The 24304-nt window shown below is 55.7% G+C and overlaps 2 protein-coding genes across 8 annotated transcripts; both read left to right on the top strand.

Moving 5' to 3' along the window:
- Positions 1-302: 302 nt before the first annotated feature.
- Positions 303-17459, top strand: LOC144247931 (synaptophysin-like). 2 transcript variants are annotated; one of them, XM_085563727.1, is made up of 7 exons: positions 303-425; positions 1223-1288; positions 6649-6770; positions 8169-8367; positions 12372-12563; positions 15513-15786; positions 17018-17459. In XM_085563727.1, the coding sequence occupies exons 1-6, from the start codon at positions 408-410 to the stop codon at positions 15783-15785; spliced, it is 870 nt and encodes a 289-aa protein (XP_085419853.1). In that variant the 5' UTR covers positions 303-407; the 3' UTR covers position 15786; positions 17018-17459. The 2 variants fall into 2 exon arrangements, with proteins under 2 accessions (XP_085419853.1, XP_085419854.1); XM_085563728.1 differs by lacking the exons at positions 12372-12563; positions 15513-15786; positions 17018-17459 and adding an exon at positions 10954-11368.
- Positions 17460-17879: 420 nt separating this feature from the next.
- LOC146764782 (uncharacterized) lies at positions 17880-24010 on the top strand. Of its 6 annotated transcripts, none has more exons than XM_085563736.1 (6): positions 17880-17950; positions 19176-19247; positions 20294-20365; positions 22032-22093; positions 22790-22833; positions 22913-24010. In XM_085563736.1, exons 2-6 carry the CDS (start codon positions 19178-19180, stop codon positions 23100-23102), a joined length of 438 nt encoding a protein of 145 aa, XP_085419862.1. In that variant the 5' UTR covers positions 17880-17950; positions 19176-19177; the 3' UTR covers positions 23103-24010. The 6 variants fall into 6 exon arrangements, with proteins under 6 accessions (XP_085419862.1, XP_085419863.1, XP_085419864.1 ...); XM_085563737.1 differs by having other exon boundaries at positions 19165-19247; XM_085563738.1 differs by having other exon boundaries at positions 19135-19247.
- Positions 24011-24304: the final 294 nt, after the last annotated feature.

Below are 24304 nucleotides of genomic sequence, written 5' to 3'. Positions count from 1 at the left end.
AATCCCCCAAATTCCCCTCAAAAATATCCCCAAACCCCCCTCGAAAATTCCCAAATTCTCCAAATCCCCCAAATTCCCCTCAAAAATATCCCCAAACCCCCCTCGAAAATTCCCAGAATTCCCTTTTTCCCGCCCAAAATTCTCCCGCCCCCAACCTTGCCCTCACTCAAGATGGCGGCGCCCTTTGTCTCGTCATTACGTCACTTCCGCCCTTCCCTTTGATTTCGCTGTCACCTCCTCTTCCCATCCTCCCTCCGCTTTCGGCTGTTCCCTCTTTGCTTCTCCCCCCCCCCCGCCGCCGCGCACGCGCCGCTGTTCCGTGCTCCGTTCCCCCCCCCCTCCCTTCGCGGCTGTTCCGCGGCGCGCCGCTCCCCCCCCCGCCGCGCTGCGTCTCCCGGACCCGCAGGATGGAGGTGCTGAACCAGGTGGGGACCCCCCCCCAAAAAAAACCCCCCGGGACCCCCCCTCTGCGCCAAACCCACCCGGAGACCCCCCCCCAAAACCCCCCCGGGCCGGCTGGGGGGGTGGGGGGCGGCTGCGACCCCCCCGCTCCGCGCTGGGCAATTGTGGGGAGGGGGCTTGGGGGGGGGTTTGGGGTAGGCGGAGGAATTTGGGGAGGGGGCTTCAATTTGGGGAGGGGGATTCTCCATTTGGGGAGGGGGATTCTCCATTTGAGGAGGGGGATTCTCCATTTGGGGAGGGGGATTCACCATTTGGGGAGGGGGATTCTCCATTTGGGGCGGTGCAGGTGGATTTTGGGGGGGGGGCGCTCCAGGATTTGGGGGTGCGGGTGGATTTGGGGGGCGGTCCTGGATTTGGGGAGGGGTCGCGGGAAGGATTTGGGGGAGGGGGCGATGCCCTTGAAGGGGGAGGGGTCATTTTGGGGAGGGGTCGCTGCCGCAGCATCCCCGGGGGTGGGGGAGGGGAGGGGGGGGTGAGGATGATGATGCAGCAACAATGGGGGGGGGGGGACAAAAAAACCCCAAAAATGGGTGGGGGGCGGGTGTGACGTCAGCGTGACGTCAGCACGGCCAGGTTTGGGGTGACCCCCCACCCGAATTTCTCCTTGGGGGGTCCTGGCGGGGTTTTGAGGGGATTTGGGGGGTTTTTTGGGGGGTTTTGAGGGGATTTTGGGGATTTTTGGGTTTTTTGGGGGGAGGTTTTGGGGGGGGGTCTCATTTTGGGGGTCCCCGAGCCCCCCCTGAGGGTCCCTCCCCCCCAGTTGGTGGCCGGGGGGCAGTTCCGGGTGGTCAAGGAGCCCCTGGGCTTCCTCAAGCTGCTGGAGTGGGTGAGTGACCCCCAAAAAAACCCCAAAACCACCCCAAAATCCCCCTCAGACCCCCAAAAAAACCCCAAAACCATCCCAAAATCCCCCTCAGACCCCCCAAAAAAACCCCAAAACCACCCCAAAATCCCCCTCAGACCCCAAAAGCACCCCAAAATCCCCCTCAGACCCCCAAAAAAACCCCAAAACCACTCCAAAATCCACCCTCAGACCCCAAAACCACCCCAAAATCCCCCTCAGACCCCCCAAAAAAACCCCAAATCCACCCCAAAATCCCCCTCAGACCCCCAAAACCACCCCAAAATCCCCCTCAGACCCCCCAAAAAAACCCCAAAACCACCCCAAAATCCCTCTCAGACCCCAAAACCATCCCAAAATCCCCCTCAGACCCCCCAAAAAAACCCCAAAACCACCCCAAAATCCACCTCAGACCCCCAAAAAAAACCCCAAAACCACCCCAAAATCCCCCTCAGACCCTAAAACCATCCAAAAATCCCCCTCAGACCCCAAAACCACCCCAAAATCCCCCTCAGACCCCCCAAAAAACCCCAAAACCACCCCAAAATCCCCCTCAGACCCCCCAAAAAAACCCCAAAACCACCCCAAAATCCCCCTCAGACCCCCCAAAAAAACCCCAAAACCACCCCAAAATCCCCCTCAGACCCCCCAAAAAACCCCAAAACCATCCCAAAATCCCCCTCAGACCCCCAAAAAAACCCCAAAACAACCCCAAATTCCCTCTCAGACTCCCAAAAAAACCCCAAAACCACCCCAAAATCCCCCTCAGACCCCCAAAAAAACCCCAAAACCACCCCAAAATCCCCCTCAGACCCCAAAACCATCCCAAAATCCCCCTCAGACCCCCAAAAAAACCCCAAACCACCCCAAAATCCACCTCAAACCCCCCCAAAAACCCCAAAACCACCCCCAAATTCCCCTCAGACCCCCCAAAAAAACTCAGACCACCCCAAAAAAACCCAAAACCACTCCAAAATCCTCCCAGGACACCCCAGAAACCCCAAAAACACCCTAAAAGCCCCAACCCCACCCCGAGACCTCCAAAAAACCCCCAAATCACCCCAAAATCCTCCCGGGACACCCCAAAAATATCAAAAAAACCCCAAACCACCCCAAAATCCTCCCGGGACACCCCAAAAATATCAAAAAACCCCCAAACCACCCCAAAATCCTCCCGGGACACCCCAAAAATATCCAAACCACCCCCAAAAAAACCAAAACCACCCCAAAATCCTCCCAGAAGACCCCAAAAAAACCTCAAAACACCCCCCAAAACGCCCCAAAATCCTCGCGGGACCCCCAAAAATTCATAAAACCACCCCAAAAAAAACCCCAAACCACCCCAACCCCCCAACTCGAGAACCCCAAAATCCCCAAAACCACCTCAAAATCCATCTTGTGACCCCCCAAAAAACCCCAAAACCACCCCAAAATCACCCCTTGTGACCCCCCCCCAACTCCCAAACTCCTCAGGACCTCCAAAAACCCCAAAATCGCCCCAAAATCTTCCCGGAAAACCCCAAAAAGTCCCCAAACCACCTGAAAAAAAACCCAAAAACATCCCCGGGACCCCCAAAAATCCCCAGGGCACCCCAAAATTCCCTGGTTCCCCCCCCAGGGACCCCAAAATCCCCCCCAGGATCTTCCCCCCGACCCTAAAAGTGATTTTGGGAGCCCCGAATGCTCCCAGGACCCCCCAAAAATCCCCAAATTTCCCCCAATTCCCCTCCCCCCCACCCCGTGCCCCTCCCCCCAATCTGGGTCAGCTCCATAATCCGGGATAATCCCGGGATTTTTTGGGGGGGTGGGGGAGGGGCTGTGTCCCCCCCTGACCCCCCCCTGACCCCTCAAGGTCCCTCCTGAGCCCCCCCAAATTCATCCGGGACCCCCCAAAATTCTGGGATCGGCCCCAAAATCCCTCCCCGCCCCCCCCCAAAAAAAAAACCCCAAATCTTTGGAGGCTCCAAAATCCCCCCGGGACCCCCCCCAAAACCTCTCCCAGTTTATCCCAGTTCATCCCAGTAACACCCAGTGACCCCCCAAACCCCCCTGGGACCCCCCAAACCACCCCTGGGACCCCCAAACCCCCCTGGGACCCCTCAAATCTCTCCCAGTTTATCCCAGTTCATCCCAGTGACCCCCAGTAACCCCCAGTGACCCCCCCAAATCCCCCCGGGACCCCCCCCAAACCTCTCCCAGTTTATCCCAGTTCATCCCAGTAACCACCAGTAACCCCCAGTAACCCCCAGTGACCCCCCCAAACACCCCTGGGACCCCCCAAACCCCCACTGGGACCCCCCCAAACCTCTCCCAGTTTATCCCAGTTCATCCCAGTGACCCCCAGTGACCCCCAGTGACTGCCCCAAATCCCCCCTGGGGCCCCCCAAAACCTCTCCCAGTTCGTCCCAGTTCATCCCAGTAACCCCCAGTGACCCCCCCAAACCCCCCTGGGACCCTCCAAACCACCCCTGGGACCCCCCAAATCTCTCCCAGTTTATCCCAGTCCATCCCAGTAACCCCCAGTGACCCCCAGTGACCCCCAGTAACACCCAGTGACCCCCTGGGACCCTCCAAACCACCCCTGGGACCCCCCATATCTCTCCCAGTTTATCCCAGTTCATCCCAGTGACCCCCCCAAACCACCCCTGGGACCCCCCAAATCTCTCCCAGTTTATCCCAGTTCATCCCAGTTCATCCCAGTGACCCCCCCAAACCACCTCAGGACCCCCAAAACCCCCGGGACCCCCCCAAACCTCTCCCAGTTTATCCCAGTCCATCCCAGTAACCCCCAGTGACCCCCAAACTCCCCCAAATTCCCCCCCAAAACCTCTCCCAGTCCATCCCAGTTCATCCCAGTTCATCCCAGTTCATCCCAGTACCCCACCAACCACCCCAGAGACCCCCAACCCCCCCTGGGACCCCCCAAACCTCTCCCAGTTTATTCCAGTTCATCCCAGTCCCTCCCAGTAACCCCCAGTGACCCCCAAATCCCCCCTGGAACCCCCCCCAAACCTCTCCCAGTTTATCCCAGTCCATCCCAGTTCATCCCAGTTCATCCCAGTACTCCCCCAAACCACCCCCGAGACCCCCAAATCCCCCCTGGGACCCCCCCAAACCTCTCCCAGTCCATCCCAGTCCCTCCCAGTAACCCCCAACCAGCCTCTGAACCCCCCAAATTCCCCCCCGAACCCCTCCCAGTTCATCCCAGTTCATCCCAGTGCCCCCCCAACCCACCCCAGCGACCCCCAAATGCCCCCTGGAACCGCTCCCAGTTTCTCCCAGTCCATCCCAGTAACCTCCAAACACTCTCTGAACCCCCCCAGTGCCCCCCGAACCCCTCCCGGTGACCCCCAAACTCCTCCCAGTCCCTCCCAGTGACCCCCAAACTCCTCCCAGTCCCTCCCAGTGACCCCCAGTACCCTCCAAATCCCCCCAAATCCCCTCCCAGTAGCTCCCAGTCCCTCCCAGTGACCCCCAGTACCCTCCAAATCCCCCCAAATCCCCTCCCAGTCCCTCCCAGTGACCCCCAAGCCCCATTTTAACCCCCCAAAACACCCCCAAACTCCCTCCCAGTGACTCCCAGTCCCTCCCAGTGACCCCCAAACCCCATTTTAACCCCCCCAAACTCCCTCATAGCCCCCCAAATCCCCCCCAAATCCCCTCCCAGTCCCCCCAAATCCCCTCCCAGTCCCTCCCAATGACCCCAAACCCCCCCAAACCCTCTCCCAGTCCCTCCCAGTGCCCCCCAAATCCCCCCCAAACCCCATTTTAACCCCCCCAAACTCCCTCACATCCCCCCCAAACCCCCCAAATCCCCTCCCAGTCCCTCCCAGTGACCCCAAAACCCCCCCAGTGGCCCCAAATCCCCCCTGAACCTGCCCCAAATCCCCTCCCAGTCCCTCCCAGTGACCCCCAAACCCCATTTTAACCCCCCAAATCCCCCCTAATCCCCCCCAAATCCCCTCCCAGTGGCTCCCAGTGACCCCAAACCCCCCCAAACCCCCTCCCAGTGACCCCAAACCCCCCCAAACCCCCTCCCAGTGGCTCCCAGTGACCCCAAATCCCCCCCAAACCCCATTTTAACCCCCCCAAACTCCCTCATAGCCCCCCAAATCCCCCCAAATCCCCTCCCAGTCCCTCCCAGTCCCTCCCAGTGACCCCAGTTTGCCCCCCCAGCTCTTCTCCATCTTCACTTTCGCCACCTGCGGGGGCTTCAGCGGCTCCCAGTGCCCCCCAAATCCCCCCCAAACCCCATTTTAACCCCCCCAAATCCCCCCCAAACCCCCTCCCAGTGACTCCCAGTCCCTCCCAGTGACCCCCAAGCCCCATTTTAACCCCCCCAAACTCCCTCACAACCCCTCAGATCCCCCCAAACCCCCCCAAACCCCCTCCCAGTCCCCCCAAATCCCCTCCCAGTCCCTCCCAGTGACCCCCAAACCCCCCCAAACCCCCTCCCAGTGACCCCCAGTGACCCCAGTTTGCCCCCCCAGCTCTTCTCCATCTTCACCTTCGCCACCTGCGGGGGCTTCAGTGGCTCCCAGTGACCCCAAATCCCCCCCAAACCCCATTTTAATCCCCCCAAACTCCCTCACATCCCCCCCAAACCCCCCAAATCCCCTCCCAGTCCCTCCCAGTGACCCCCAAACCCCATTTTAACCCCCCTAATCCCCCCCAAATCCCCTCCCAGTCCCTCCCAGTGACCCCAAACCCCCCCAAACCCCCTCCCAGTGGCTCCCAGTGACCCCAAATCCCCCCCAAACCCCATTTTAACCCCCCCAAACTCCCTCATAGCCCCCCAAATCCCCCCAAATCCCCTCCCAGTCCCTCCCAGTCCCTCCCAGTGACCCCAGTTTGCCCCCCCAGCTCTTCTCCATCTTCGCTTTCACCACCTGCGGGGGCTTCAGTGGCTCCCAGTGCCCCCCAAATCCCCCCCAAACGCCATTTTAACCCCCCCAAATCCCCCCCAAACCCCCTCCCAGTGACTCCCAGTCCCTCCCAGTGACCCCCAAGCCCCATTTTAACCCCCCCAAACTCCCTCACAGCCCCTCGGATCCCCCCAAATCCCCCCCAAATCCCCTCCCAGTCCCCCCAAATCCCCTCCCAGTCCCTCCCAGTGACCCCCAAACCCCATTTTAACCCCCCAAATCCCCCCCCAAACTCCCTCCCAGTGACTCCCAGTCCCTCCCAGTGACCCCCAAACCCCATTTTAACCCCCCCAAACTCCCTCATAGCCCCCCAAATCCCCCCCAAACCCCCCCAAACCCCCTCCCAGTGGCTCCCAGTGACCCCAAACCCCCCCAAATCCCCTCCCAGTCCCTCCCAGTGACCCCAGTTTGCCCCCCCAGCTCTTCTCCATCTTCGCCTTCGCCACCTGCGGGGGTTTCAGCGGCTCGCTGCGCCTCAGCATCGAGTGCGCCCCCCCAAACCGCTCCGCCCCCATCACCGTGGCCTTCGGGTACCCCTTCAGGTGGGCGTCTGGGGGGTCTGGGGGCTTGGGGGGGATCTGGGGGGGATTTGGGGTGTTTGGGGAGGGTTTGGGGGGAATTTGAGGGGGATTTGGGGGGGGATCTGGGGTGTTTGGGGGGATTTGGGGGGGATTTGAGGGGGATTTGGGGGGGATCTGGGGTGTTTGGGGGGATTTGGGGGGATTTGGGGGGGATTTGGGGTGTTTGGGGAGGGTTTGGGGGGGATTTGGGGTGTTTGGGGGGGATTTGGGGGGGATTTGGGGGGAATTTGAGGGGGATTTGGGGTGTTTGGGGGGATTTAGGAGGGTTTGGGGGGAATTTGGGTGGGATTTAGGGTGTTTGGATGAATTTGGGGGGGATTTGGGGGGGATTTGGGGGGGATCTGGGGTGTTTGGGGGGATTTGGGGGACATTTGAGGGGGAATTTGGGGTGTTTGGGGGATTTGGGGGGTGTTTGGGGGGATTTGGGTGGGATTTGGGGAGAATTTGAGGGGGATTTGGGGTGTTTGGGGGGATTTGGGGGGTGTTTGGGGGGATTTGAGGGGGATTTGGGGGGTGTTTGGGGGGATTTGGGGAGATTTGAGGACAATTTGGGGTATTTGGGGAGGGTTTGGGGGGAATTTGAGGGGGATTTGGGGGGAATTTTGGGGGGATTTGGGGAGGCTTGGGATGAATTTGGGGGGGATTTGGGGGTCTCAGGGTAAGTTTGAGGGGGATTTGGGGTGTTTAAGGGGAATTTTAGGGGGGATTTGGGGGCTTTGGGGGGAATTTGAGGTGGAATTTGAGGGGATTTAGGGGGGATTTGGAAAGAATTTGGGGGTCTGGGGGGGGTCTTTGGGTACTCGGGAGCCCCCCAAATATCGGGGACCCCCCAGGCTGCACCAGGTGTGAGGAGAGTCCCAAAAATCACAATAAAATCCCCAAAAATCACAATAAAATCCCCCAAAAATCCTCCAAAATCCCCCCAAAATCGCAATAAAATCCCAAAAAATCGGGATGAGCCCCCCCCAGACTTAACCCTGGACCCCCCCCCCCCAAATATCGGGGACCCCCCCAGGCTGCACCAGGTGTGGGGAGGGGTCCCAAAATCCTCAAAAATCCCCCAAAAATCACAATAAAATCCCCAAAAATCACAATAAAAATCCCCAAAATCGCCCAAAAATCGGGATGAGCCCCCTCGAACTTAACTCTGGACCCCCCCCCAAATATCGGGGACCCCCCCAGGCTGCACCAGGTGTGGGGAGGGTCCCAAAAATCACAATAAAATCCCCAAAAATCACAATAAAATCCCCAAAAATCCTCCAAAATCTCTGAAAAATCGCAATAAAATCCCAAAAAATCGGGATGAGCCCCCTCGAACTTAACCCTGGACCCCCCCCCAAATATCGGGGACCCCCCCAGGCTGCACCAGGTGTACTTCGAGGCCCCCTCGTGCGGGGGGGGTCCCCCCGAGCGGGTGTTCCTGGTGGGCGACCACTCCTCGGCCGCGCAGTTCTTCGTCACCGTCGGGGTCGGCTCCTTCCTCTACGCCCCCGCCGCCCTCGGGGGGTACCTGTTCGCCCCCCAGGCCTACCGGGCGGGGGGGCGCGGGCCCCGCGTCGTGAGTTTTGGGGGGCTGGGGTGGAAATTTGGGGGGCTTGGAGTGGTTATTGAGGGGTTATGGGGGGATTTTGGGGGGGTAGAGGGTCTCTCGAAGGGGTTTGGGGGGTCTGGGATGAAATTTCAGGGGGCTGGGATGAAATTTGGGGGGGCTGGAGTGGAAATTTGGGGGGTCTGGAGTGGAAATTTGGGGAGTTTGGGGTGAAATTTGGGGGGTTTGGGGTGGAATTTGGGGGGTTTGGAGCGGTTATTGAGGGGTTATGGGGGGGGTTTGTGGGGGGTTTGGGGGTCTCTCGAAGGGGTTTGGGGGGTCTGGGATGAACTTTGGGGGGCTGGGATGAAATTTGGGGGGTCTGGGGCATTTTTGGGGCAGTTTTGGGGGGGTTTGGGGCAGGTTTGGGGGGGTTTGGAATGGTTATAGGGGGGAATTAAGGGGGGTTTGGGGGGGTTTTGGGGGTCTCTTGAAGGGGTTTGGAGGGGCTGCGGTGGAATTTGGGGGGTCTGGGGTGAAATTTGGCGGGGCTGCAGTGGAATTTGGGGGGGCTGCGGTGGGATTTGGGGTGTTTGGGGCAGTTTTTGGGGGTTTGGGGCAGGTTTGGGGGGGTTTGGGGCAGGTTTGGGGGTCTCTCGGGGGGTACCTGTTCGCCCCCCAGGCCTACCGGGCGGGGGGGCGCGGGCCCCGCGTCGTGAGTTTTGGGGGGCTGGGGTGGAAATTTGGGGGGCTTGGGGTGGAATTTGGGGGGTTTGGGGTGGTTATTGAGGGGTTAAGGGGGGATTTTGGGGGGGTTTTGGGGGGGGTTTAGGGGTCTCTCGGAGGGGTTTGGGGGGTCTGGGATGAAATTTCAGGGGGCTGGGATGAAATTTGGGGGGGCTGGGATGAAATTTGGGGGGGCTGGGATGAAATTTGGGGGGTCTGGGGCATTTTTGGGGCAGTTTTGGGGGGGGTTGGAATGGTTATAGGGGGGAATTAAGGGGGGTTTGGGGGGGTTTTGGGGGTCTCTTGAAGGGGTTTGGAGGGGCTGCGGTGGAATTTGGGGGGGCTGGGGTGAAATTTGGGGGGGCTGCGGTGGGATTTGGGGTGTTTGGGGCAGTTTTGGGGGGGTTTGGGGCAGGTTTTGAGGGGATTTTCGGGGGGTTTTGGGGGGGTTTGGGGGTCTGGGATGAAATTTGGGGGGTTTGGGGTGAAATTTGGGGGGGCTGGGGCATTTTTGGGGGGATTTGGGGCAGTTTTGGGGGGGTTATAGAGGGATTTTGGGGCGTTTTGGGGTTTTTAATTGGGGCTTTTCTGGTTCTTAATTGGGATTTTTTTGGTTTTAATTGAGATTTTGGGGTTTTAATTAGGAAATTTTTTTAAATTGGGATTTTTCTGGTTTTTAATTGGGATTTTTTGCTTTTTAATTGGGATTTTTATGGTTTTAATTGGGAATTTTTTTTTAATTGGGATTTTTTAGTCTTTAATTGGGATTTTGGGGTTTTAATTGGGAAGTTTTTTTTTAATTGGGATTTTTTAGTCTTTAATTGGGATTTTGGGTTTTTAATTGGGATTTTTTTGGTTTGTAATTGGGATTGTTTGGTTTTTAATTGGGAAGTTTTTTTTAATTGGGATTTTGGGTTTTTAATTGGGATTTTTTAGTTTTTAATTGGGATTTTTTTGTTTTTAACTGGGATTTTTATGTTTTTAACTGGGATTTTTATGTTTTTAACTGGGTTTTTTTGTTTTTAACTGGGATTTTTATGGTTTTAATTGGGAAGTTTTTTTTAATTGGGATTTTTTGGATTTTAATTGGGATTTTGGGTTTTTAATTGGGATTTTTTTAGTTTTTAATTGGGATTTTTTGGTTTTTAATTGTGAAGTTTTTTTTAATTGGGATTTTGGGTTTTTAATTGGGATTTTTTGGTTTTAATTGGGTTTTTTATATTTAATTGGGATTTTTTTAGTTTTTAACTGGGATTTTGGGTTTTTAATTGGGATTTTTTGGTTTTAATTGGGATTTTTTGGTTTTAGTTGGGATTTTTTTATATTTAACTGGGATTTTTATGTTTTTAACTGGGTTTTTTATGTTTTTAACTGGGATATTTTTGTTTTTAATTGGGATTTTTTTGGGTTTTAATTGGGATTTTTTTGTTTTTAACTGGGATATTTTTGTTTTTAATTGGGATTTTTGGTTTTTCATTGGGATTTTGGGGTTTTAATTGGGGTTTTTTGGTTTTTCATTGGGATTTTTTGGTTTTTCATTGGGATTTTGGGGTTTTAATTGGGAAGTTTTTTTTTTAATTGGGATTCTTTGGTTTTTAATTGTGAAGTTTTTTTAATTGGGATTTTGGGTTTTCAATTGGGATTTTTGGGTTTTTAATTGGGATTTTTTGGTTTTAATTGGGTTTTTTATATTTAATTGGGATTTTTTTAGTTTTTAACTGGGATTTTTTGGTTTTAATTGGGATTTTTTTGGGTATTAATTGGGATTTTTATGTTTTCAACTGGGTTTTTTTTGTCTTTAATGGGGTTTTTTGGGGTGTCCGCCCGCTGAGGCGGGTGCGGGCTCTCGGCTCTGGATGTTGGGGTGCCCTGAGGCCCCGATTTTGGCAGGAGCTGGGGGTGACGGCGGCGCTGCCGTTCCTGTGGCTGCTCAGCTCCGCGAGGGGGTTAGGGCACCCCAAAAGAGATTTCGGGGTTTTTATTGGGATTTTGGGGTTTTTCATTGGGATTTTGGGGTTTTTCATTGGGATTTTGGGGTTTTTATTGGGATTTTGGGGTTTTAATTGGGATTTTGGGGTTTTAATTGGGATTTTGGGGTTTTTCATTGGGATTTTGGGGTTTTCATTGGGAAGTTTTTTTTTAATTGGGATTTTTTTAGTTTTTAACTGGGATTTTTTGGTTTTAATTGGGATTTTGGGGTTTTTAATTGGGATTTTTATGGTTTTAATTGGGATTTTTTTTTAATTGGGATTTTTTAGTCTTTAATTGGGATTTTGGGGTTTTCATTGGGATTTTGGGGTTTTAATTGGGATTATTTTGGGGTTTAATTGGGAAGTTTTTTTTTTATTGGGATTTTTTTAGTTTTTAATTGGGATTTTGGGTTTTTAACTGGGATTTTTTGGTTTTAATTGGGATTTTTTGGTTTTAATTGGGTTTTTTATATTTAATTGGGATTTTTTTAGTTTTTAACTGGGATTTTTTTGTTTTTAACTGGGATTTTTTGGTTTTAATTGGGATTTTTTTGGGTTTTAATTGGGATTTTTATGTTTTAAATCGGGTTTTTGGGGTGTCCGCCCGCTGAGGCGGGTGCGGGCTCTCGGCTCTGGATGTTGGGGTGCCCTGAGGCCCCGATTTTGGCAGGAGCTGGGGGTGACGGCGGCGCTGCCGTTCCTGTGGCTGCTCAGCTCCGCGAGGGGGTTAGGGCACCCCAAAAGAGATTTCGGGGTTTTTATTGGGATTTTGGGGTTTTTCATTGGAATTTTGGGGTTTTTAATTGGGATTTTGGGGTTTTAATTGGAAAGTTTTTTTTTTAATTGGGATTTTTTGGTTTTTAATTGGGATTTTGGGGTTTTCATTGGGAAGTTTTTTTTTAATTGGGATTTTTTTAGTTTTTAACTGGGATTTTTTGGTTTTAATTGGGATTTTGGGGTTTTAATTGGGATTTTTATGGTTTTAATTGGGATTTTTTTTTAATTGGGATTTTTTAGTCTTTAATTGGGATTTTGGGGTTTTCATTGGGATTTTGGGGTTTTTAATTGGGATTTTTTGGTTTTTAATTGGGATTTTGGGGTTTTCATTGGGAAGTTTTTTTTTAATTGGGACTTTTTTAGTTTTTAACTGGGATTTTTTGGGTTTTAATTGGGATTTTTATGTTTTTAACTGGGATTTTTATGTTTTTAACTGGGATTTTTATATTTTAACTGGGATTTTTTTGTTTTAAATCGGGTTTTTGGGGTGTCCGCCCGCTGAGGCGGGTGCGGGCTCTCGGCTCTGGATGTTGGGGTGCCCTGAGGCCCCGATTTTGGCAGGATCTGGGGGTGACGGCGGCGCTGGCGTTCCTGTGGCTGGTCGCCTCGTGCGCCTGGGCGGCGGCGCTGGCCGAGGTCAAGGCGGCCACGGCGCCCGCGGCGGTGCTGGCGCAGGTCGGGGGGTGCCAGCGCCCCGGGGCGCGCTGCCAGGCGCTGGGGGCACCCCGCACCTCGGGGCTCAACACCTCCGTGGTGAGTCCGAGACCCAAATACCGCCCCCCAAAAAAAAAACCAAAAATCCCCCCCAAAAAAGTCAAAATAGCACCCAAAACCCTCAAAAAAACCCAAAAAATCCCCCCCAAAAAAACCCCAAAAATACCCCCCAAAAAAACCCCAAAAATACCCCCCCAAAAAACTCAAAAATCACATCCAAAACCCTAAAAAAAACCCCCAAAAAACTCAAAAATCCCATCCAAAACCTCAAAAAAACCCAAAAAATCCCCCCCAAAAAAACTCAAAATAGCCCCCAAAACCCTCAAAAAAACCCAAAAATCCCCCCAAAAAAACTCAAAAATCCCGTCCAAAACCCTCAAAAACCCCAAAAAAACCCCCAAAAAAACTCAAAATAGCCCCCAAAACCCTCAAAAAAAACCCCAAAAAAACCCCAAAAAACCCAAAAATCCCATCCAAAACCCTCAAAAAAAACCCAAAAATCCCCCCAAAAAAACTCAAAAATCCCATCCAAAACCCTCAAAAAAACCCAAAAAACCCCCCAAAAAAACCCCAAAAATACCCCCCCAAAAAACCCCCAAAAATCCCCTCAAAAAAACCCCAAAAATCCCCCCCAAAAAAACCCCCAAAAATACCCCCCCAAAAAACTGAAAAATCCCATCCAAAACCCTCAAAAAAACCCCCAAAAAACTCAAAATTCCCATCCAAAACCCTCAAAAAAAACCCCAAAAAAACCCAAAAATACCCCCCAAAAAAACCCCCAAAAATACCCCCCCAAAAATACCCCCAAAAATCCCCCCGAAAAAAACTCAAAAATCCCATCCAAAACCCTCAAAAAAAACCCCAAAAATCCCCCCCAAAAAACTCAAAATATCCCCCCAAAACCTCAAAAAACCCCCCAAAAAAACCCAGAATACCCCCCACATAAAAAACCCAAAAATCCCCCTCAAAAAAACTCAAAAATCCCATCCAAAACCCTCAAATAAACCCCAAAAATCCCCCCCAAAAAACTCAAAATATCCCCCCAATACCCTCAAAAAAACCCAAAAAAACCCCCAAAAAAACCCCAAAAATACCCCCCCAAAAAACCCCCAAAAATCCCCCCAAAAAAACCTGAAAAATCCCGTCCAAACCCTCAAAAAAACCCCCAAAAAACCCCAAAAATCCCCCCCCAAAAAACTCAAAATATCCCCCCAAAACCTCAAAAAAACCCCAAAAATTCCCTCCCAAAAAACCCCAAAAACCCTCAAAATACCCTCCCAATACCCTCAAAAAAACCCCAAAAATCCCGCCCAAAATCCCCCCCCAAAACCCCCAAAAAATGCCCCAAAACCCCCCCAAAACCACCCCCAAATCCCAAAAATCCCCAAAAATCCCCAAAAATTCCCAAAAATCCCCAAAAATTCCCCAAAAAATCCCCCAAATCCCGCAGGTGTTCGGCTTCCTGAACCTGGTGCTGTGGACGGGGAACCCCAAAAACTTACCCAAAAAAATGCCCCAAATCCCCAAAATCCCCCCAAAACCCCCCCAAATCCCAAAAAAAACCCCAAAAAGCCCCAAAAATCTCCCCAAAAATCCCCAAAAATTCCCAAAAATCCCCAAAAATCCCCAAAATCCCCCAAAACCCCCCCCAAATCCGCAGGTGTTCAGCTTCCTGAACCTGGTGCTGTGGACGGGGAACCCCAAAATTCCACCCAAAAACATGCCCCAAAACCCCCCAAAAAACCCAAAAATCCCTCTATAACCACCCCAAAATCCCAAAAAACCCCCAAAAATCCCCCAAAAATTCCCCAAAACCCCCCAAAAATCCCAAAAAAAACCCCAAATCCCGCAGGTGTTCGGCTTCCTGAACCTGGTGCTGTGGACGGGGAACCCCAAAAACTTACCCCAAAAAAATGCCCCAAAACCCCCCAAAACCCCCAAATATTCCCCCAAAACCGCCCCCAAATCCCAAAAAACCCCAAAAAATCCCCAAAAATCCCCCAAAATCCCCAAAAATTCCCCAAAATTCCCCAAATTCCGCAGGTGTTCGGCTTCCTGAACCTGGTGCTGTGGACGGGGAACCCCAAAAACCCACCCTAAAAAATGCCTCAAAACCCCCCCAAAACCACCCCCAAATCCCCAAAAAACCCCAAAAATCCCCAAAAATTCCCAAAAATCCCCAAAAATCCCCCAAAATCCCCCAAATCCCGCAGGTGTTCGGCTTCCTGAACCTGGTGCTGTGGACGGGGAACCCCAAAAACTTACCCCAAAAAAATGCCCCAAAACCCCCAAATATTCCCCAAAACCACCCCCAAATCCCAAAAAAAACCCCAAAAAGCCCCAAAAATCTCCCAAAAAATCCCCAAAAATCCCCAAAAATCCCCAAAAATTCCCAAAAATCCCCAAAAATCCCCAAAATCCCCCAAAACCCCCCCCAAATCCGCAGGTGTTCGGCTTCCTGAACCTGGTGCTGTGGACGGGGAACCCCAAAATTCCACCCAAAAACATGCCCCAAAACCCCCCAAAAAACCCAAAAATCCCTCTATAACCACCCCAAAATCCCAAAAAACCCCCAAAAATCCCCCAAAAATTCCCCAAAACCCCCCAAAAATCCCAAAAAAAACCCCAAATCCCGCAGGTGTTCGGCTTCCTGAACCTGGTGCTGTGGATGGGGAACACCAAAAGCCCACCCTAAAAAAATGCCCCAAAACCCCCCAAAAACCCCCAAAATCCCCCCAAATCCCCAAAAAAACCCCAAAAATCCCCCAAAATCCCCCAAAATCCCCCAAATCCGCAGGTGTTCGGCTTCCTGAACCTGGTGCTGTGGACGGGGAACCCCAAAATTCCACCCAAAAACATGCCTCAAAACCCCCCAAAAAACCCAAAAATCCCTCTATAACCACCCCAAAATCCCCAAAAACCCCCAAAAATCCCCCAAAAATTCCCCAAAACCCCCCAAAAATCCCCCAAAATCCCCCAAATCCGCAGGTGTTCGGCTTCCTGAACCTGGTGCTGTGGACGGGGAACCTCTGGTTCGTCTTCAAGGAGACGGGCTGGGGGGGTCTGGGGGCCCGCGCCCCCCCCCCGGGGGGGGTCCCCGAAAAAGCCGCGGCCCCCGAGGGGGGGTACGGCCCCCCCGAGGGGGGGTACCAGCCCGGGGGGGGGTACCAGCCCGACTACGGCCAGGGGGGCTTCGGGGGACCCCCCTCGGACGGGGGGTACGGCCAGGGAGCCCCCACCTCCTTCGCCAACCAGATGTAGGGTGAGGTTTTGGGGGGGATTTGGGGGGGATTTGGGGGGGGGGGTGTTCGGGGAGATTGTGGGGGGGGGTTGGAGGGGTTTTGGGGGGGTTTTGGGGGGATTTTGGGGGGATTTTGGGGGGGGGTTGGAAGGGTTTTCGGGGGGTTTGGAGGGATTTTGGGGGAGTTAGGAGGGATTTTGGGGGGATTTTGGGGGGGTTCGGGGGGTTTGGAGGGATTTTGGGGTGTTAGGAGGGATTTTGGGGGAGTTAGGGGGGATTTTGGGGGGATTTGAGGAGGTTTGGAGGGATTTGGGGGGGTTAGGAGGGATTTTGGGGGGGGTTCGGGGAGATTGGGGGGGGGTTGGAGGGATTTTGGGGGGGTTTTGGGGGGATTTTGGGGCGGTTCGTGGGGATTGGGGTGGGTTTGGACGGATTTGGGGGGGATTAGGAGGGATTTTGGGGGGGGTTTGGAAGGGTTTTGGGGGGGGTTAGGAGGGATTTTGGGGGAGTTAGGGGGGATTTTGGGGGGGATTTGGGGGGGTTTGGAGGGATTTTGGGGGGACTTGGCAGGTTTTGGGGGAATTTGGGGGGGTTTTGGGGGGGCTCAAAGGGGATTTGGGGGGTTCGGGGCGGGTTTGGAGGGATTTTGGGGGGCTCCGAGAGGTTTTTGAGGGGTTTGGGGTGGGTTTGGAGGGATTTTGGGGGGAGCTTGGGGGGCTTTGGATTGATTTTGGGGGGTTTGGGGTGGGTTTGGAGGGATTTTGGGGGGCTCCGAGGGGTTTTTGGGGGGTTTGGGGTGGGTTTGGAGGGATTTTGGGGGGAGCTTGGGGGGCTTTGGATTGATTTTGGGGGGTTTGGGGTGGGTTTGGAGGGATTTTGGGGGGCTCCGAGGGGTTTTTGGGGGGGTTTTGGGGGCCTCGGGGGGGATTTGGGGGGGGCTTTAGGGCGGGTTTGGGGGGCTCGGGGGGGATATGGGGGGTTTGGGGTGGGTTTGGGTGGAATTTTGGGGGGATTTTGGGGGAGTTTGGGGTCTCCATGGGGAAGGGGGGGTTGTGAGGAATTTTTATTTTGGGGGGGGGTCTCCATGGGTGGTTAATTTAGGGTCCCATGAGGGGATTGGGGCAGTTTTGGGGTCAATTTTAGGATGGGGGGGGTGGATAAAATTTGGATTCCCCCCCCCACCATTAACACTCCGAGTCCTCCAATCCGCCAGGGGGCGCCCTGACCCTCCCCGTGTCTCCCCTTCCTCCAGGTCCTCCCCTCCAGCAGGGGGCGCTGTGCCGAAGAGCCGCCCCTCACGGCGGCCATTGGGGGCGGGGCCTGGGGCTGAGCCACGCCCCCAAGGGGGAGGGGGCGGTGGAGTGGGCGGGGCTTGACCCCTCCCTCATAGAACCCCAATGAATCCCCAAAAACCCCCCCAGAACCCCCCAAAAACCACCAAAATCCCCCCAAAATCCCCCCGAAACCCCTCCCCCACCCCACGGCCGTGCCAAAGCCCCCCCCCGGCCGTGCCCCTCCCCCCCCCGTGTCTTTGTGCCGTGATTGTGACTTTTGGGGGACCCCCCCCCCCGCTGCCCCCTCATCCCCCCCCCCAAAAAAAAAACAACAGTGGGGCAGGGCCGGGGGTGGGGGGCGGGGGCTGAGCCCCCCTGGGACCCCCCCGGAGGGAATAAAAGACGACGGTGACACCGCCAGGGGGGTCCCCAAATTTTTTGGGGAGGGGGTTGCGCTGTGAATTTGGAAAGGGAGGGGAGGGGGGTCTCGGGTTTGGTTGGGGGACCCCAAATCTTGGGGGAGGGGGGGGGACGTGAGGCGGTGTGACCCCAATTTTGTTGGGGGGGAGGTCTGGGGGTTGTGACCGCACATTTTGGGGGGGGTTTTGAGGATGGAGACCCCAAATTTGGGGGCCCGGAGCTCATGGGAGGGGTTTTGGGGGGGGGTCGTGGGGCGCTGGGACCCCCCCCAAAACCTCCGTGGAACATTCCCAAAAGAAGCAATAGGCGTGGTTTGCGATAGGCCACGCCCACATCGTAGAAGGAAATGGGCGTGGTCTAATGTAGCCACGCCCATAACGGGCAACACCCACACGTTTGGGCGGGAACTGTATGCAAATAAGGATTTGTGGGCGTGGCTTTGGTGGCCACGCCCCCTGAGTCATCACCGGCGCGGCCCCGGCGGAGCGAAGGTACCGGGACCCCCAAAAACCCCGAAAAAGCCCCAAAAAACTCCTCAAAAAAACCTCCAAAATTCAGGGGGGACCCTCCCAGAGCTATGAGGGAATCTCGGGACCCCCAAAAAACCCCAAAAGAACCCCAAAGCTCAGGGGGTGACCCCTCCAGAACCGCCCCCCAGAGCCGTGAGGGGACCACCAAAAACTCCCCCCAAAAAAACCCCAAAAATCCCCAAAATTCAGGGGGGGACCCCCTGGATCCCCCCAGAGCCACGAGGGAATCTCGGGACCCCCCAAAAAAAACCACCCAAAAATTCCCAAAGTTCAGGGGGAGACCCCCGAATTCCCCCCCAGAGCTGTGAGGGGACCTCGGGACCCCGAAAAACTCCTTAAAAAAAACCCAAAAATCCCCAAAATTCAGGGGGAGACCCCACGAATTCCCCCCAGAGCTGTGAGGGGACCCCCAAAAACTCCCAAAAAAAACCCCCAAAAATCTCCAAAATTCAGGGGGAGACCCCCTGGATGCCCCCAGAGCCACGAGGGAATCTCGAGACCCCCCCCCCAAAAAAAAAACCCACCCAAAAATCCCCAAAGCTCAACAGGAGACCCCCCGAATTCCCCCCAGAGCCGTGAGGGGACCTCGGGACCCCCGAAAAATTCCCTTTAAAAAACCCCAAAAATCCCCAAAATTCAGGGGGGACCCCCTGGATGCCCCCAGAGCCGCGAGGGAATCTCGGGACACCCCCAAAAAAAAAACACCCAAAAATCCCCAAAACTCAGGGGGAGACCCCCTGGATCCCCCCAGAGCTGTGAGGGGACCCCCAAAAACTCCCCAAAAAAACCCCCAAAAATCCCCAAAATTCAGGGGGAGACCCCCTGGATCCCCCCAGAGCCACGAGGGAATCTCGGGACCCCCCAAACCCACTGGGGTCTCTCTGGGACCCCCAAAATTGATGGGGGACCCCTCGGGAGCACCCCCAAACCCACAGGGGATCCCCCGGGACCTCCCAGTGCCCCCCCAGTGCCCCCCAGTGACTCCCCCAGTGCCCCCCAGTGCCTCCCAGTGCCCCCCAGTGCCCCCCAGTGACTCCCAGTGCCTCCCAGTGCCCCCCCCAGTGCCTCCCAGTGCCTCCCAGTGCTCACCCAGTGCCTCCCAGTGCCCCCCATTGATTCCCAGTGCCTCCCAGTGCCCCCCCCAGTGCCTCCCAGTGCCCCCCATTGATTCCCAGTGCCCCCCCAGCCATGGAAAGTTTTCGGGGCCTCTCGGACCAGGAGCTGCTGGAGAAACTCCAGAGCCGGCGCGGGCCCCTGGGTGGGCACTGGGAGAGACTGGGAGGGACTGGGAGAGCATTGATGGGGACTGGGAGGGGATTGGGAGGAACTGGGAGGGGACTGAGAGGGAACTGGAGTTGGGACTGGGGGACTGGGAGGGATTTGGGGGGGACTGGGAGGGGACAGGGGCAGATTGGGGGGACTGGGAGGGGAGTGGGGGTGACTGGGAGGAACTGGGAGGGAATTGGGGTGTACTGGGAGGGGTAACTGGGAGCACTGGTTTGGACTGGGGGCACTGGGAGGGGATTGGGGGAAACTGGGAAGGACTGGGAGGGAATTGGGGGGGACTGGGGGGACTGGGAGGTAATTGGGGGGACACTGGGAGGGGACTGGGAGAGTACTGGGAGGGAATGGGAGGGGTAACTGGGAGCACTGGTTTGCACTGGGAGGGGTAACTGGGAACACTGGTTTGGACTGGGAGCATTGGGAGGGGATTGGGGGAAACTGGGAAGAACTGGGAGGGAATTGGGGGGGACTGGGGACACTGGGAGGGGTCTGGGAGAGTACCGGGAGGGGAATGGGAGGGGTAACTGGGAGCACTGGTTTGCACTGGGAGGGGTAACTGGGAACACTGGTTTGCAGTGGGAGCATTGGCAGGGGCTGGGGATGACTGGGAGGGACTGGGAGGGGTAACTGGGAACACTGGTTTGGACTGGGAGCACTGGGAGTGATTGGGAACGACTGGGAGGGATGGGAGGGGTAACTGGTGTGAACTGGTTTGAACTGGTTTGCACTGGGAGGGATGGGAGGGGTAACTGGGAACACTGGTTTGGACTGGGAGCACTGGGAGGGATTGGGAACGACTGGGAGGGATGGGAGGAGTAACTGGTTTGAACTGGTTTGAACTGGTTTGCACTGGGAGGGATGGGAGGGGTAACTGGTGTGAACTGGTTTGCACTGGGAGGGGTAACTGGTGTGAACTGGTGTGAACTGGTTTGCACTGGGAGGGATGGGAGGGGTAACTGGTGTGAACTGGTTTGAACTGGTTTGCACTGGGAGCCCTGGGCTGACCCGTGCCCCCCCCAGGGCCCCCCCGCAAACTCTACGAGAAGAAATTCTACGAGTTCGAGACCCGGCGGTGGCGCAGGGGGGGCGCGGGTCCGTGGGGGGGGCCCGGGGGGTTTGGGGGGTCCTGGGGGAATTTTGGGGATCCCTGGGGGGGTCCTGGGGGGTTTTGGGGGGGTCCCTGGGGAGTTTGGGGGGGTCCCAGGGAGATTTGGGGGTCCCTGGGGGGTCCTGGGGGGTTTTGGAGGGGTCCCTGGGGAGTTTGGGGGGGTCCCAGGGAGATTTGGGGGTCCCTGGGGGGATTTGGGGGTCCTGGGGGGTTTTGGAGGGGTCCCTGGGGAGTTTGGGGGTGTCCCTGGGAGATTTGGGGGTCCCTGGGGGGGGGCTTGCAGTGTCCCTGGGGGGGTCCTGGCGATTTTGGGGGGGGTCCCTGGGGGGCTTTGGGGGTCCTGGGGGAATTTTGGGGATCCCAGGGAGATTTGGGGGTCCCTGGGGGGGGGCTTGCAGTGTCCCTGGGGGGGTCCTGGCGATTTTGGGGGGGGTCCCTGGGGGGCTTTGGGGGTCCTGGGGGAATTTTGGGGATCCCAGGGAGATTTGGGGGTCCCTGGGGGGGGGCTTGCAGTGTCCCTGGGGGGGTCCTGGCGATTTTGGGGGGGGTCCCTGGGGGGCTTTGGGGGTCCTGGGGGAATTTTGGGGATCCCAGGGAGATTTGGGGGTCCCTGGGGGGTTTTGGAGGGGTCCCTGGGGAGTTTGGGGGGTCCCAGGGAGATTTGGGGGGTCCCTGGGGGGGCGCTTGGAGTGTCCCTGGGGGGGTCCTGGCGATTTTGGGGGGGTCCCTGGGGGTTTTAGGGGGGTCCCTGGGAGACTTTGGGGGTCCTGGGGGAATTTTGGGGATCCCAGGGAGATTTGGGGGTCCCTGGGGGGGTCCTGGGGGGTTTTGGGGGGGTCCCTGGGGAGTTTGGGGGGGTCCCAGGGAGATTTGGGGGGTCCCTGGGGGGGGCTTGCAGTGTCCCTGGGGGGGTCCTGGCGATTTTGGGGGGGTCCCTGGGGGTTTTAGGGGGGTCCCTGGGGGGCTTTGGGGGTCCTGGGGGAATTTTGGGGATCCCAGGGAGATTTGGGGATCCCTGGGGGATTTTGGAGGGGTCCCTGGGGAGTTTGGGGGTGTTCCTGGGAGATTTGGGGGTCCCTGGGGGGAGGCTTGGAGTTTCCCTGGGGGTGTCCTGGCAATTCTGGGGGGGTCCCTGGGGGGATTTGGGGGTCCTGGGGGAATTTTGGGGATCCCAGGGAGATTTGGGGGTCCCTGGGGGGGTCCTGGCGATTTTGGAGGGGGTCCCTGGGGGGATTTGGGGGTCTTGGGGGAATTTTGGGGATCCCAGGGAGATTTGGGGGTCCCCGAGGTGGGGCTTGGGAGTGTCCCTGGGGGTTTTTGGGGGGTCCCTGGGGGGATTTGGGGGTCCTGGGGGGTTTTGGGGATCCCAGGGAGATTTGGGGGTCCCCGAGGTGGGGCTTGGAGTATCCCTGGGGGGGTCCTGGGGGTTTTGGGGGGATCCTGGTGGGAATTTTGGGGGTCCCAGAGGGATTTGGGGAGGGGGGGCTCCATGAGGGGGAGGAACCCGAGGAATTTTGGGGGGTTTTGGGGGTCCCTGGGGGGCTTTTGAGGGTTCCTGGGGGGTTTGGGGGGGGTCCCAGAAGAATTTGGGGTTTTGGGGGGGGTCCTCAGGATTTTTTGGGGGTCTCTGCACCCCCCTCCCCCCCACAGATGATCCCGACAACGACAGAGCCCCCCCAGAATTTGGGGGGGGGGCGCGAGCACGGCAACCTGTGAGGAGGAAATTTGGGGATTTTGGGGGAATTTGGGGGGATTCTGAGGAAATTTTCTGGGGATTTGGGGGGGAGGGGAATTTGTGGGAATTTTGGGGGGATTTGGAGGAAATTTTGAGGGAAGTTTGGGGGGAAATTTGGGGTGAATTCTGAGGGGAATTCGGGGGGATTTTGAGGGATTTTAGGTGAATTTTGGGGGGTTTTGTGGGAATTTTGGGAGGATGTGAGCGAATTTTTTTAGGAAATATTGAGGGGATTTTGGGTGGATTTTAGGGGGAATTCTAAGGGAATTTTTGGGGAATTTTGAGGGATTTTAGGCGACTTGGAGGATTTCTGGGGGAAATTTTGAGAGGACTTGTGAATTTTTTGAGGGAATTTTGAGGGGACTTTGGGTGGATTTTAGGGGGGATTTTGGGGGAATTTTGAGGGGATTTTGAGAGGATTTGGGTAAATATTGGGGAAATATTGAGGAGATTTTGGGGGGATTTGGAGTGGATTTTAGGGGGGATTTTGGGTGGATTTTGGGTGCAATTTGAGGGAATTTTGGGTGCAATTTGAGGGAATTTTGGGGGGATTTTGAGGTAATTTTGAGGTGATTTTGGGGCAATTTTGACACCTTGGTGTGGGGGAGGGGTCCAGGTGTTATTTTGGGATGGGACCTTCCCCCCTCACCCCTCCCCCCCTTTGCCCCCCCAGATTTTGGAGCGCCCCTCCCCCACCCTGCTGGATCACCTGGACAGGTGAGGGGGGGGAGGGGCAGGGGGGGGTTTTTTGGGGACCCCCCAAATCCCCCCCTAATTTTTCTCTCCCCCCCACCAGCCCCCTGCGTTTGGAGCCCCGGCAGCCGCTCCGAACCCCCCCGGGACCCCCCAAAATCTTCTCGGGACCCCCCGAGCCCCCCCCGAGCCCCCCTGGGCGCCTCCTCCCGCTCCGAGCCCAACTGGTGGCACTGGGGGTGATCGGGGGGGTCCTGCTGGGGCTGCTGCTGCTGGGGGGGGCCCCTGGGTGAGACCCCCCCCCAAAATCCTCCCGGGACCCCCCCTCCAAAAAAAAAAACCCACCCCGAATCTTGGGAACCCCAAAATTCACCCCGAAATCCACCCCGAAACACCTCAGGGTGCTCAAATTTTCCCCCCAAATCCCCCACCAGAGCCTCAAAATTCCCCTTGGGACCCCACGGGACCCCCAAAATTCCAATGGGACCCCCCCCAGGCTCCCCAAAATCCCTTTGGGACCCCCAAAATTCCAATGGGACACCCCCAGGATCTCCAAAATCGCTTTGAGACCCCCAAAATTCCAATGGGACTCCCTCCAGGATCCCCAAAATCCCTTTGGGAAACCCAAAATCCCCTTGGGACCCCCCCAGGCTCCCCAAAATCCCTTTGGGACACCCATAATCTTCTTGGGACCCCCCCCAGGCTCCCCAAAATCCCTTTGGGACACCCAAAATTCCAATGGGACACCCCCAGGACCCCCAAAATCGTTTTGAGACCCCCAAAATTCCAATGGGACACCTCCAGGATCCCCAAAATCCCCTTTGGATCCCCCTTGGGACCCCTCCAGGATCCCCAAAATCCCTTTGGGACCCCCAAAATTCCAATGGGACACCCCTAGAATCTCCAAAATCCCTTTGAGACCCCCCAAAATTCCAATGGGACACCCCCAGGATCCCCAAAATCCCTTTGGGACCCCCAAAATTCCAATGGGACACCCCCAGGATCCCCCAAATCCCTTTGGGACCCCCAAAATTCCAATGGGACACCCCCAGAATCCCCAAAATCCCCTCGGGATCCCCCCAAAATCCCCTCTGGATCCTCCTTGGACCCCAAAACCCCCTTGGGACCCCCTCAGACCCCTCACGAATCCCCCCAAAATTTGGGGAGTCCGGCCCCCTCCCCAATAAACGCAATAAACGTGTCCAGAGCTGTCAATCAATTCCATGGGCGGGACAAGCTGTGAGGGCGGGACCATGATTGGCTGTGGGCGGGGTGGGGGCGTGGCTACTGTTAAGGGACGAACCATTGGCGTTAAGGGGTGGGGAGGCGTGGGCGGCTCCACGACGAAAGAGGCGCGGCTTTATTTCAATCCCATTAATTTCACTAATGACGAAATTAATTGTGATTAACTTTACCCGCTTTAACGGCTTCATCCCAACTGATTAAATTTATTATTAAATTTATTGTTGAAATTTCCCCGGGTGGCGGGGCGGGG

The sequence above is a fragment of the Lonchura striata genome, chromosome 31, assembly GCF_050655825.1.
Source record: "Lonchura striata isolate lonStrDom1 chromosome 31, ASM5065582v1, whole genome shotgun sequence".
Taxonomy (NCBI): Eukaryota; Metazoa; Chordata; class Aves; order Passeriformes; family Estrildidae; genus Lonchura; species Lonchura striata.
Note: the sequence above shows the minus strand (reverse complement) of the source record. Positions and strands in the feature narration are given on the sequence as shown.

Excerpts from the sequence above, each read along its gene's own strand:
- LOC144247931 (XM_085563727.1), top strand. Across the intron at positions 1,289-6,648 it reads TCCTCAAGCTGCTGGAGTGG|CTCTTCTCCATCTTCGCCTT; the intron begins GTGAGTGACCCC and ends TTGCCCCCCCAG. Across the intron at positions 6,771-8,168 it reads GCCTTCGGGTACCCCTTCAG|GCTGCACCAGGTGTACTTCG; the intron begins GTGGGCGTCTGG and ends GGACCCCCCCAG.
- LOC146764782 (XM_085563736.1), top strand. The coding sequence starts at position 19,178 with ATGGAAAGTTTTCGGGGCCTCTCGGACCAGGAGCTGCTGGAGAAACTC. Across the intron at positions 22,094-22,789 it reads GGGCGCGAGCACGGCAACCT|ATTTTGGAGCGCCCCTCCCC; the intron begins GTGAGGAGGAAA and ends TTGCCCCCCCAG. Across the intron at positions 22,834-22,912 it reads CTGCTGGATCACCTGGACAG|CCCCCTGCGTTTGGAGCCCC; the intron begins GTGAGGGGGGGG and ends CCCCCCCACCAG.